The sequence below is a fragment of the Centruroides vittatus genome, unplaced genomic scaffold (genome assembly GCF_030686945.1).
Source record: "Centruroides vittatus isolate TY-2023 unplaced genomic scaffold, ASM3068694v2 contig_2682, whole genome shotgun sequence".
Lineage (NCBI taxonomy): Eukaryota > Metazoa > Arthropoda > Arachnida > Scorpiones > Buthidae > Centruroides > Centruroides vittatus.
This window is the reverse complement of record NW_027121707.1, coordinates 528598-542723: the sequence shown is the minus strand read 5'-3', so window position 1 is coordinate 542723 and position 14126 is coordinate 528598. Positions and strand designations below refer to the sequence as shown.

At 33.2% G+C, this 14126-nt stretch overlaps 1 protein-coding gene across 1 annotated transcript in view; it reads left to right on the top strand.

The window, feature by feature from the left end:
- The window catches only part of S1P (membrane-bound transcription factor site-1 protease), a 59501-nt gene extending 45620 nt beyond the window's left edge, over positions 1–13881 (top strand). The window contains exons 16-29 of the mRNA XM_067266167.1: positions 935–1117; positions 1812–1888; positions 3547–3642; positions 3789–3868; positions 4008–4043; positions 6477–6633; positions 6783–6863; positions 7764–7807; positions 7888–7965; positions 8959–9102; positions 11230–11352; positions 11939–12065; positions 12622–12739; positions 13103–13881. Coding sequence (XP_067122268.1) covers positions 935–1117; positions 1812–1888; positions 3547–3642; positions 3789–3868; positions 4008–4043; positions 6477–6633; positions 6783–6863; positions 7764–7807; positions 7888–7965; positions 8959–9102; positions 11230–11352; positions 11939–12065; positions 12622–12739; positions 13103–13588 — 1830 coding nt within the window. The 3' untranslated portion in view covers positions 13589–13881. The remainder of the gene's footprint in view (positions 1–934; positions 1118–1811; positions 1889–3546; positions 3643–3788; positions 3869–4007; positions 4044–6476; positions 6634–6782; positions 6864–7763; positions 7808–7887; positions 7966–8958; positions 9103–11229; positions 11353–11938; positions 12066–12621; positions 12740–13102) is intronic.
- The last annotated feature ends 245 nt before the right edge of the window (positions 13882–14126 follow it).

The window sequence follows — 14126 nt, the reverse complement described above, 5'->3', positions numbered from 1 at the left end:
CTGAAGAGGATGAAACCTTCTTGTCCAGGATCATAACAAGTGATGAGTCATAGGTTTATTGATATGACATCAAAACAAAAGTGCAATCTTTGCAATGGGTGGATGAAACATCCCCCTGCCCCAAAAAAGCTCTACAAGTTTGCCCAAATGTTAAGGTGATGTTGACTTTTTTTTTGATGCAAAGGGGATTGTGCATCACGAATACCTACCTACAGGCCAGACAGTCAACACGGAATACTACCGGGGGTTATGAAACACCTAAGAGACAGAATCAGGCAAAAACGGCCCAAACTTTGGAGGAGTGGCAAGTGGTTTTTTCACCACAACAATGCGTCAGCTTATTTATCCCTCAGAACTTGTGAATTTTTGGCCAAAAACAAGACTGCTGTGCTTTCCCACCCACCCTACTCACCTGACCTGGCCCCGTGCGACTTTTTCCTGTTCCCCAAACTAAAAAACCCACTCGAAGGAAAAAGATTTGCCACCATTCCACAGATAGAGAAAAATTTGATGGAGGAGCTTATGAGCATTCTGGAAGAAGCGTTCCAGGACTGTTTCAAAAAGCGGAAACATCATTGGGATAAATGTATACATTGGGGAGGAGACTACTTTGAAGGGGACCCTGACCAATAAATTGTAAGTGAAGTATTTTTTTCGTAATAAATAAAGTTTGGGAACTTCTTGAACAGACCTTGTATATTGAACCTATTTAACAAAGAAACGTGGATAAACTGTGTAACAGACCCCTTTATCTGCTGTTTGGGTGCCAGGAAAGTCGAGCAAGAACCTTTGTCAGGTTTTTTCTTAGAGATCTCATTATTCCAAATAATTAAATACTACTAAAAACATACATGAATAATTAATTAAAATTTACTAAAAATATTTACTTAATATATTCTTTTTTATTGTAAAATCTGTAATTATACGTTTGCAGCCATTGTGGCATCCTTACATGCCTCAGTTCGGACACTATTTAAAAATTGCATTTAGTTACTCGGAAGTGTTATGGCCTTGGTCCGGATATTTGGCGGTACATCTTTCGGCAGTGGAATCGGCCGTTCACTGGGAAGGTATTGCTCAAGGTCATATATTGTTAACGGTAGAATCGCCACCTCAGGTAAGAAAAATTTTAAAAATAGTATTTCGACTATTGTTTTCTTAACAAGTTTTGATTTTACTACATTCATAATACATGTCTTTTCGTCCATAAATTTATTTTTAAAAATTAAACACCAAGTATATTATTAAATTTGTGGACCCTAAGCATCTGAATGTTGAGAAAAATGAGGAAAAAAACTAGGAATTTTTGTTAATATTTGAAAGTCAGGGAATTTGCCTCCTTAGTTGCCTTTTTGATTTCGTTTTCCCCCAATGGCACGGCCGACCAAATGTAGGCGGCAAGAAGTAATGTGCCACTAGGCAACCTATGAGTATATTAGCATATTGTAAATTAATAAGATAAATTACTTTTGAATTTAATACCACAATTATAACTGGATAAACTGTAAACTAAAATTATGTACCCAAACTCCGGTCTACATTGAATGGTTTGTAAAGGAAACAAACTAATCGGAACGTTATTCTACGTTAGAAAGGCAGCCATAAATGACGGCGGCTTAAGTCTGCTAAAAACGTTTGTTTTCTTTACAAACTATTCCAGAGTTCCAGTACGTAATTTTGAATTTTAAATTATTTTTATTTACTAAAACATTTAATTTTTAATTTTAATAATTCAAGTATACAGTGGCTTTAAACATGCTAAATAGCATCATTAAGATTTTTTGTCTGATTTATCATTTTTATTTTTGTAGGATGGCGAAGTGGAATCTCATCAATCATCAATAAAATTGCCCGTAAGAGTAAAAATTATACCCACTCCTCCAAGAAGGTATAAATAATTTAAATAACTTACAAATAACGAGTTTTGTTTACCATTAAATTATTGTGAAAAGTTATCAGTTTTGCCAAAAATCCGACAAGTTTTGTTCCTTCTCTCATTATTCTCGACAGTTTACACCTCGTGTTAGAATATAAACAAAAGGCATTAGATCGTTGCGAAATGTTATAAAAATATATTGTAAAACTTTTTAAATACAGTAGAACCTCGATTATCCGGATTGTTCAAAATAAACAAAAATTGTACGAATTTGCTGATTTGCACTTGGCGAATTGCGACGCTGTTGTACGTACTGTATGTGATGGAATGCACAAAACAAAATTTTGAAAAGACCGTTAGTAAATTTCAGTAACAGTAGAAAGTGGTACAGGAGACATTGCGGAAGCAATAGCACAAATTTCAATATGTGCCGAACGTAACGAAGATGTAACCAAGTGGTTAAATTGCGATGCGAACGATCCTGGATTCTAAATTTTGAACGACGAGGAAATAATTAAAGAAATATCTGCCTCAGACGAACAAGATCGAGAAGACAAAGAAGAGATTTGCAAAGTAAGAGATATTGGTCCTACACATTCTGAAGCTTTTCGGTACTTAGATGTCACCATGAAGTGGTTTGAGAGCCAAGAAGAGTGTAACTCGGGACAACTTATGTGTCTTAAAAGTATTCGCGATTATTTTTTTTTCGATTATCCGGATTTTTCCCTATCCGGACTACCTTCATCCCCAATTAGTCTGGATAATAGAGGTTCTACTGTAATTAAAAAAAACTATATTTTTAAGCTGCTACATAAATAAAACATTTTGTAAACTGATAAAACCAGTTTACTTTGAAAATTTAATAAACACGAAGACTTAGGAAGTCGGATGATTACACAGACTATCTATCAAAATATGAATTGTTTTACAAATGCTTACTAGTCTGAAATCCTGACGTGCATACAGCAAACTTATATCAGATCAAATTGCCTTGAAGGAACCAGATATAACATATATACTTAATTTCATTCTTTATCATTTGTTTGATGTTCAGATATGTTAGTAACATTTAGTTTTAACTTCTGTATAAATGATGGACTCATTAGTGGAGCAATTAAACAAGGAAATATTGAATACACCAGACTTATCTATAAAACAAAATAACCCTACGATATGTTTATTGACTTCTATAAATACGATTGGTGATAAATGGACAAAATATCAATTTACGAAATTAATCTCGCCCATCGTACATCTTGCGGTTACATTATGTCTGCTTTTTCCTCTGATTTTAATACACTTCTTGCTTGTTTATTTTAACAAAGACTTTACAGATATTTGCAGTGTTCTGCTTCAAGCAGTATATTAGTATACTTTTACATTACTTTTTATAATCTTCTAATGTAACTAATAAAAAAGTTATTTGAGATTATAAAGTTCAATAATATTTTAAAATTTATTTTCAATAAACAAAATAAATTCCACAAAGTTATCAATTACACTAATAATTACTTTAAAACACTCATTTATTGTTTAATTACGATATAATACGTATTTATTTAAATGTGTAATGTTTTACGTCGTAGAAAAACGTGAAATAAATGTTGATATTTTTTACATTTTAATTATAACTTTACGTAAATTTTAAACTGTCATTTGATAATTTAAAGCAAACGCATCCTTTGGGACCAATATCATAATCTCCGTTATCCTCCCGGTTATTTTCCTCGAGACAACCTCCGAATGAAGAATGATCCGCTCGATTGGTAAGTGTATTACAAAAAGTAACACGGCGATCGACAGGTTTCGGAAATGGTTCATAAATTAACATGTTTCCTATTACTCCAACCGTAGATTTTCTTACGAATATAATTTATTAAGTTAATAATAAATCCGATCCGTAATTTTTCAGGAACGGCGATCACATTCACACAAATTTTAAAGAAATGTATCAACATTTACGCAATAATGGTTATTATATCGAAGTACTCGGTAAGACATTTTATTTTACCAAATATAATATTAAAACATAATTTAATTTAAATTTATATTAAAATAAATTTAAATATTTAAAAAAATAATAATTTTAAAATAAGTTTTAGCTCAATTTTATGTATTTTTATATTTTTAGGTTCTCCGTTTACTTGTTTCGATGCTAATCAATACGGTAAGTTTAATTCGGATATTTGAATAAGAAACTGAATTATTTAATCAAATCAAAATACAGTTTAAACATCAGAGAGCATTCTGTTTCCTCTGTAATCAAAGTTAACCTTACTAGCATTTTATATTTATTAATACTTTACGACAAATGTTATCTTCGTACTTTATAAAAACATGTAAATATTCTGAATTTTGTGTGTCTTAATAAATACATGGAGAATAAATTTATGAGAAGAGACTTCATTATCAAAAAAATATCACGGTTCAACTAGCTTTTATATTTTAAAAGTGTAATGAACGGTCGTTAACATGTACGGTACCTAATGGAACACTTGGCCAATTTGTCAAAAAAATAATATGTGAAATAGTAAATCATTTAAACTTGTATGGAAAAATGTATTTATATATATGTAAACATCTCAAAGTTTGATATTTTTATAATAAGTCAAATGATTGCCGGATTAATTGGGCCAGTTTACCGCTACTACAGTACTCGGATTCCATTGCTAGTACCAAATGTATTTAAGTACTTTTTTTATACATTTTCCGATATATATGTCCCCTATTTAGGTATTATTAAAGAAAAAATGTCTCTCCGAAATCATTATGGAATGAATTTAGCAGAAAACATTTAAAATTTAAACACAATTAATTGTAAATATGGTAAATAGTTCAGCTAATTTAATTTATTTGCTTACACATTTTTATTTTACTTTTAGTCAAAACTTATGCCTCGCATTTGGCTACAGTTGAATTTAATAAATTTTTCGATCTTACATACACTAAGTTCTACTTTTATTGTAATTGTATATGTAAAAGAAAACAAAGCAAGCAAAAACTTAACACTGAGAAATAATATTCTGTAGTTCTTTCTAAAATACTGTATTTAACTTTCCATATATAAATGTTCCTTAAGAAAACATATTAAAATTAGGCTTGGGTCCAAAAATAAAAACTCCAACAGATCTGACTGTGATTTGGCCAAAAGACTGGTTGTGTATTTATAGTAAATTTCTGGAAGAAGGTTCCGATTTGTTGTTATCTCATTTAGTTTTCATAAAATAAAATAGCAGAGAATTTATTTAAGTACCCACATGTCCAGAACTTAAGGATGAACTGGCATTTTTATGCGAGTAGAGAGAACTGTAGACAAATGTGATAAGAACTGCTGTGACTAGAGGGTTGGCACCAGACCGGTGATGCCTATGTCAGGACTGACACGACACCACTGTGTCTTTTAAGGCAGACAGAAACCTTGTTGGCTGTGGTTTTGGTTTTGCGCATATGTAGACACTAGGGATTCGGAATGGAGACGGCCCCTAGAGACAATGCGGCAGAAAGAAGTGCACGCTGCTACTCAATTATAAAGAAATAATGTCCGTTTATTCTTGTAAACTATTTACACATATGGTTACAATAACATTCTGTTTAACTTTTATATAGCAGCAAAATAGGAGAGCTCTAGTAGTGTAACATACTGGATAATATGGATACAACGTAACATAATCTATTGGATCATACTAGGAAATATGGAGTTAGTGCGTTCCTAGCTGAGATAGAGCTTACATTATTATGCATGATGCTAAATACCTTGATCGGTCCTTGAGGTAGCAAAACGTCCTGATGACAAGGTGGAGAGGTTTCGGCTAGGTTGGGTAGAGTTAGACTTCTCGATGGTACAGCTCACTATCAAATGGTTGTTGCTATAGTGTTTAATGCAAATGGTGGTTGAAAGGATTGGCAATGGAGCACTTACATGAAAAGGAGGAGGTCAGCAAACTCTCGGACTCCCAACGACTTTGTCCTCAATTCAATCCTTTTACATCGGGAGTCCTCCCCCCTTTGGTTTCAATGCCCTTTTTAGGCACGTTACTAATTTCTACCAATGGCAAACATTTGTAGTTAGTTCCCAGTGACATATTTGATGAGTTCCCTGGAAAGGAAGTGATTCTGGGGGAGAGAGATGTGATCATCCTCTTGTAATTAAATTGAAAATTTTGTTTTTGCTGGGATTTGAACTAACTTAACATTCAAGAGACAAAATTTTTTTCTCAAAAATTTTGTGAAGTCCGGCTCTCACACTGCATTACTCGACATATAACACAGGTTAATACGCAACAATTTGTAGGGTTTTAAAAATTAAAGCAATAAAAAGTAACATAGATAGTTCGAAACTACTTACCAATACCTGGGCAGAGATCCGTCCACCTCGGACTATAATGCAGCACTTGCGATGTCGTGGTAGGCTCATCACCGAATGATCTGGGCATTCTTTTTCTAGCCATCACCACTAGAAATTGTGTTTGTCCTTAAGTTTTGGACACTTGTACACAAACCAAAGATTATGTAATTTAACGAATAATAAAAAAAAATCTTTTAAATTCGTTAAAAAGTGTAAATGTTTTATTTCTTAACTATATTTAATTTATATTTTTAGGAGTCTTGCTCATTGTTGATAGCGAAGAAGAATATTTTCCGGAAGAAGTAGCAAAGTTAAAGAGAGATATTGATTCCGGTTTGTCATTGATAGTATTTGCCGATTGGTACAATGTTTCAGTCATGAGAAAAGTGAAGTTTTATGATGAAAACACTAGGTTAGTTTTCTTTGAGATTTTCAAACATTATATTACATTAGAGCAAATAATTTTTGATATAACTAAAGCTTGGATTAATTAGTTGTAAATATAAACTATTGGATTTTTTGTCTACATTCATATTAGTAATACAATATATATTTTTTTAGGCAATGGTGGATGCCAGACACTGGTGGTGCTAATATACCAGCATTAAATGATTTATTGGCTCCTTGGGGAATGGCTTTTGGGTAAGATTCTAATTTTTCAACTGATAAATTATATATATCTTTGAATATATTGAGTTATCACAATAGCATTTAACATTATATCACATGAAAACACTACATGTTACACAGATGATAGCACAGCTGATATTGCTTCTTATGTTAAGTTGTTTTACGTTTTGGTCAGTATATACAGAATTTTCCAGTTTTGCTTCCTTATAAAGGATATTTCTTATAAAAATTTTTTAAAGTTTACAAGATTATTCATTGGCATGTAGGAAAGTCCTTCTAGCATGTCCCATGTCCCACATGGGACCTACTGGCAGGACCTTTGTTTGTCCAAATTATCATTGGAAATTCGTTTCTTATAAACAAATCAAAGAATAATTAAATTCAACTATTTACTTGGTGCATTTGCTTTGAAGAAGAACCGTATGGTCACTGACGAGTCAACATAAACTTTCCTTATTTAAGTTTTATTCATAACTCACAATAAGATATGTATTTACAAACAAAAACTGTTAAACTAAATTAAGTGTAACACTCATTTATTTTCGTGTGTCGAAATTGACTCTTTAATTTCCGACTTCTTGCTCTTTCTTAATTCGTACGTTCAGAATAAAACTGTCACTTGCCATTAGTTTCGACGGCAAAATATTTTTATGTTACAGAAATTTAATGTACACATAACTTGTTTAGAATGCAACCTTGCGTAATTTAAAACTCATCTTACGTACGTGCATATGTACTAGAAAATAACCTTGTGTATATTTTTAATCAAATGTACAAGTTATAATTGATGAAGTTAAAATAATTCTGAAATAAAAGTAAAAGTTTAAAATGAAATTTGTTAGTAGAATCTAGATTGCTAATATTTAATGTGAAAAACTTTATATAGTTGATTTTTTTTGTACGTTTTAATAGAGATGAAGTTTACGAAGGTGATTTCACTTTAGGAAATCATGAAAGTACGTACCATTACAATGTATATTTCATAATGCAAAGAAAAGTTACTAAATGTATCAACTAAAATATTTAAATATTTCAGTGTATTATGCTTCAGGAACATCAATTGCCAGGTTCCCTGAAAATGGATTAGTCATAAAGAGAAGTCTGAACAATCAAGGTTTGTTGGATTTTCATTCTAATATGTTATGATACATTTATTCATATTTATAATACAGTCAACCTCATTAATACAAAGTTAAAGGGACTTAAAAATTGGCAATTCGTTACTATAACAACTTTACTGTAAGAGAAAGTGTAATTTTTGAAGTTGAAGTGGACGTCATTGGTGTGGCATACACCTGCATTGTGGCAACTGCGATAACATTGATGTAAGCATTAGGGTCAATACCAAACTCATAAAACATACCCCTGGTTCATGTAAGAAGATGTAAAGAGTATACTTTGTATTAAATGACACAATATGATTGTTGAATTCATGGAAACACGACATTCTTATTACATATTAACCAATATTTTCTAATAACCGAACTAACTCTTTTATCATTGGAATGCCTATTCTTATCCACGGGACTGCAAATCTACTTTGCATAAACCAACGCAGACTCTGCATAAACCAATACATAATAACGGAGTTTGACTGTGTTTATTACGAAGTGTTGTTATTATTTTAACTGTTTTTCAATTACCTTAACACTTGAATAAGGGTCAGTTCTTCATAGAAGTCTTCCCAGGAGGCACACTCCTAGACAGATTGTCTTCATTGCTTTATATCATAAACCATCAGCAATTTCTTAACAGAACACTGGAGAATATAACAATGATTATTTATGATATATTATCTGATAGATAAATCATATTAATTTGTACATTATTTTGTCATTGGTTTTGTTATTTTCAATTATTTCCATTTTTCTTAAAATCTTAATCATTTTAGGACTGTCTTTTGATTGAAAGTCAACAAGAGAAATGGACTGTCAATTAGTTGAAATACACTCGAGTATTACAAAGAATTTTTGTTCTAAAATTAAGCCGATTGCATTGTTTTTATGTTTGAGGAGCTTCCTTAACAAATGCATTATCTTCTATGCTTAATGTATTATATTTTAAGCCGAATATAATAATAGCTAAAATAGTTTGAAACTCTCTTCAGGTATCGAAGTGCTTAAAGGACAAGCCGAGAAAGTGGACGGAGTGGCCATATTAGGATTATATCAAGCCAAACCGATTGAGACTGCAGGAAGAATTGCTATATATGGAGACTCCAATTGTTTAGATACTGCTCATATGCAAAAAGGTAAGAATCCTGTGTTCTTCTACGTTTAAATTTTATTTCCTGTATTATTTTATTGAATTTTGCATTCCAGACACCATGAATTGAATACAAAAGATATTTGATTCATGATTTTTACATTGTAGATAACTTATCTATCAGAAAATAGAATATTATTGTTTTAAAGTTTGATAAAGATCAATCAAACATAGAGCATAGAGAGAGATTTCTCTATGCCTTAGTTTTCATTACTACATTTTACATATGACTAGCAGCTTGTCAAACTCTCTTCATTCTTGATTCATTCTCTGACGTAGGGCTGATAAGCTACTGATATATAAGGAACACTTCCTCACTGTTACTGGTCCTAGCAAAGAATTGTTTGTCACCATTTCACTGTATATTTAGTGCATTACATTTTGTCTCACGGATGTACTGCTACTGTGCCTCATTTGCAAAATAAGATGGCACTTTGCTGATTTGCCATTTCAAAAGTTTCAGTACTGGAGTTTCATGGCATTGATTTTATGCATATTTTGTGTTTGTTGCTATAATTTTGGACACTGGTACACTAATTAAAATATAGCCATAGTCTGTTATCTGAATGATGTGTTGTTGAAAATGATTCGAATATCAGGAATTTTGATATTGGAAAGTAAAAAGTTTTGATAGTACTGAGATTATTAGATTTGTAAATCATGATGGGTAGTTAAAGAACATCATTTGCTGTAGCAGAAACTCAAATTTAGAGAGTTCAGATAATGGTTATGGCTGCACATATCATTTCAAAATTAATGTAAACATTACAGTTTGATTATTTATTATAGAAAACTTTGTAAGTAAAGAATATAATAGCTACAGAACTAATCAATAAACAGTAAATAATTATTAAAACTCTTTTACAACTTACCATAAATCTTGTCGTCATCACAAATCACCATCGTAACATGATTTTTGTACACAAAATAGTTTTTAGTCTTGTAAATGATGAAGAAAACTGATAGTTTTATTGGCTACAATTTAAAAAAATTAAATAAATTTTACTGTTTTTACCCGAGATTAATGGGTGGAAGGCTAAGATGATAAAGTAATTAGTCTGCTCCACAGAACTGGAGTTCAAATTTGGGAAGTTTTACGGACAGTTTGAGCAAGATACAGTATATTTGATCTAATTCTTTGCAATCTGGTTGCCCCCATGTCCCAATCAAATTTGTGATTGACATGTAAAAGCTTTCGTATTGCTAGAGTGGAAAGAGTTTGAATGAAAAATCAATTTTAGATTCTTAAAACACCAGAAGAAAATAACACTTAAAGTTTTTCGTATTTATTTGTAAATTTAGTAGACAACTATACAGGCATCCTACTTACAAACAGGTTTTCAAGGTTTTTATTATAAGTTGAAATGTTTGCGAGTTGAAAATTAACCTAGAAAGTACATTTGTACACAGAATAACCATGTATTGTTAGTGTTTCAATAGAATATATAATGCTCATTTATCTGCTTGCAACTGCTTAGTAGCCGGGTGTTTCAAACGCAGTCTTTTTCACCTAACATAGTTTTATAATGTGTTTAGTTTCCACGATAATGGAGCCACACTTCTTGCATTTATCTCCATTGCTATATTTATTATTATGTTTTAGATGCATTTTTGAAGCATTAATTGTAAAATTTTATAAAAATTGCAAAAAATACCATTACTCCAATTTTACCAACTTTCATACCACCTCACCGGTGGCAACAGAATGTCGGAATTTGCATAAAAATGATAATACACGATAGAAATAAAACCATGTTAATTATTTAATAAAAGTTTATTATTTATTACCTGGTAAAGACCGACTCGAACACCACCTCAGGACCGGCAAGAGAACTTCAAAATATGCACGAAATTTAAGTTTTAGATCTAGGGTCAAATTGTTCGTAAGTTAAGCTCCTGTATTTTCCTAGAGACTTTATTTTCGACAATTTTCATAAAATTATATCAGCGTTTTTGAATTATTCACTTTTATGGAGGCTGTAACAACGCTACTCGTTACAGCTTCCATAATAGTTTAATATTTAATTGATTGTTTTTCAATATTTATCAATAGTTTAACAGAATTTTATTACTTTGCATATTAACAAAAATAAAATATTCTGTTTGTTCTTAGAATGTTTTTGGCTGCTCGAAGCATTAATGCAATATGCCACTACCAACCACATGTCGCCCATGTTTAAGGACTTGAAATCCGAGAACATTTTATCATTCAAAGAACTGCCTCAGCGAATGGATGGTAATACGTTTTTAATTATTTACGATGCACACAAACGGCTTAACCGAGATTTATTCTATATTTTTACGTTCGTAAAAGAAAGAATCAAAGAATTTTTAAGTGACACATTAATATAGAGGTAGAATCACAGTTAAGTTGGGGCCTCCTGACCCTAATCTAACACCATTTTTGAGATTAAGGAAAGACAGACGACAGTGGGAATTTATAGGTCTGCAGCTTTTCAAAATTGCAGCCCACTAACAGTTTGATTAGCGTATAATGGTTTATATAATAACAGAATTCTTTTACTATTGCAAAGATTTAGGATCCGTTAAAATGCCGTGAATCCAACAGGATTTTCATAAGTCCCGTGGATAGTTTGGGCTCCGATTTCATTTTATCGTTCTTTCGCAAACTAATTACGAATTAGGCCCTTCAGAAGGGAGTATAATCGAGACCGGCGATACGCCAATAGAAATTAGAGAGCTATGCAAGAAAAATTAGAGAATTGTGCTTTTGAATAGACTTATTTAGTTATTTATTAACATTTAAATTACGAAACTTTTTACGGTCACAATAAAATTACACACGACTTTCTTAAATTTAGGTAATCACCTGTATCGATATTCCAAGGTCTTAGAAGATCACATGGGAACGGGTCAGACTCGTCCTCTGCCTACTTGCACAAAGCTAAAGTGGGCCACTCCCTATCCACTCAATAAATCTGCACCGAGGTACGTCATAATAAAATTATATTTTTATCTTTGTAAGTAAGTATCACAATTACAAGAGTTTATTTTACACACTATACTTTTGCTATTTAAAAAGTTTATTAGAGGAGTAACACTATATTACAATAAATTAAAAATAGGCAAGGACCGTGGGTATCCGCATAAAATTTTCCAATGGGAACGGAGCTTGGAGACAAATAATTACATCAATAAATTTTTATTTAATTTTTAGGTTTTTTTTTCCTCAAGTAAATTATAGAATACGGTGCCCCACGGTCAAGGGTGTAAGATTTCATACGTCAATAACTTCACAATTATAATTTGTAGAATTTTTCACTCCACGCCACCTTCCCGTTTAACTCGCGTGCGGATGCCCACGGCAAGGATCAATTAGTTACAGTATTCCGTAGCCGCCGGAGCGCGCCGGTGCGGCCACAGAGATCAAACCACAGTAGACGTTTTTTTAGTGTTAGACTTTAATTGTTTCTACGGTAATTTTAACTGGATATTTTGCATACGAATTGCTTATGTAAATAATAAACAGGAATTTACTTTACAGTTCTTTGTACAAAGCTCAAAAGCTGCTTTCTGTGGGATTGGACGTCCCTCTGCCTTTCAAGCCCGGAGGTCCCGTGGATCCGATGTTGGCCAAGTTCCCGTGGGACAACACCCAAACCGTGAGCACCCATTCCGCGGATCGTTTCCATCTTTTGAATTTACTAGCTCTCGTAGGAATGTTAGCCGTGGGACTATTGCTGCTCTTCCAATGGCTCCACCTGCGTCGACGTCCCCGCAGGCGGAAACGTCTGCGCAGGGCCATCCAGACGTCGGCCAGAATACCAGTTGTGTGAGGTGTTAGATAAAAAGTACAAAATGGACGCCCTGCAAAATATCTCCCCCCGTCTCTAAATATAATTTAAATTTACTGCCGTTACGATAAATTCTATGAACGAGATTATTCGATGCGGTGATGGGTTTTAATAACAAAAAAAAAAAAAACAGGTTTTGTGCACTATGATTACAGCTCCGTATTCACGCAGGTTCCAATTATACGAGACGAGAGTCGGGACGTGAAGAATGATGAAAGGTATCCTCGGGGGGACGAACCGATGACTTTTAGAAGAAACCGCGGGAGCGTGCAGCAGGAAAACATAGATACTCCCTTTGCCCATTGGGAAAACGACGATTTAGATGGCCAGCAAAGCGGTGAAGACGTTCATTTCGTGGCTAAGTTCACTCGTATCGAAGTTCATCGTACTATCGTTAACGAACACTCGACCATTTTACGTACAGACACGCACGTCAACCCCGAGGAATCGCCAGATATCGTTGGCACTCTTCGCGGGCACGAACCAGAAGACGGTTTATTCTTCCGTGCTGGCAAAGTAGAGGATTCGAGCGTTACCGACGCAGAAAGCGAGGATCGAAGGTTCGATAATCCCAACGAATTTCACGTGAACGTGGAAGTTAACGTGCGAATCGCGATTCCTGAATCGACGTCGCGCGCAATGCGCGACGAGTTGTAAATATGGTTACAAGATTCGCGACTGCAGGCGAATCTCAGGTGCGTCCGTTTTCTTTCTTTTTGCAAGTTTGTTGCCGTTCGTAACGGCTACTTAACGGACTAAAAATATTTTCTTATGTATTATTTTAACATTTTTAACTCGTAATTTAAAAAAGAAAAGTGATTAGTAACCATGGTAAAACTCGGTTAACATCAAGGTCGAATTTATTTATTTAATTGTAGATTTCTACATTCTCCAAATGCAATTAACTGCCAATTTGTACAGAAAATCGTTAATAAATCTTTCCAAATCTCGTTCGTCATTAAAATTTTCTGATAATTTCCGCATAATTTGAATTACGTTTATTGAGGCGGAGCGTTAGGAAAGTCTCTTGTACAGTACCTGGCTTACAGAATTGCCTTCGTTCTGGAAATTCGATCGATCAAACTTTGCCATTTTCTATTAATTGTCACGGGGAATCCAAAAATGTAATAGAAAATGGCGGTCCACGAGTTTGTTTTCGAGATACGGTGCGGTCGGAGCGACAATGCCCGTGCTT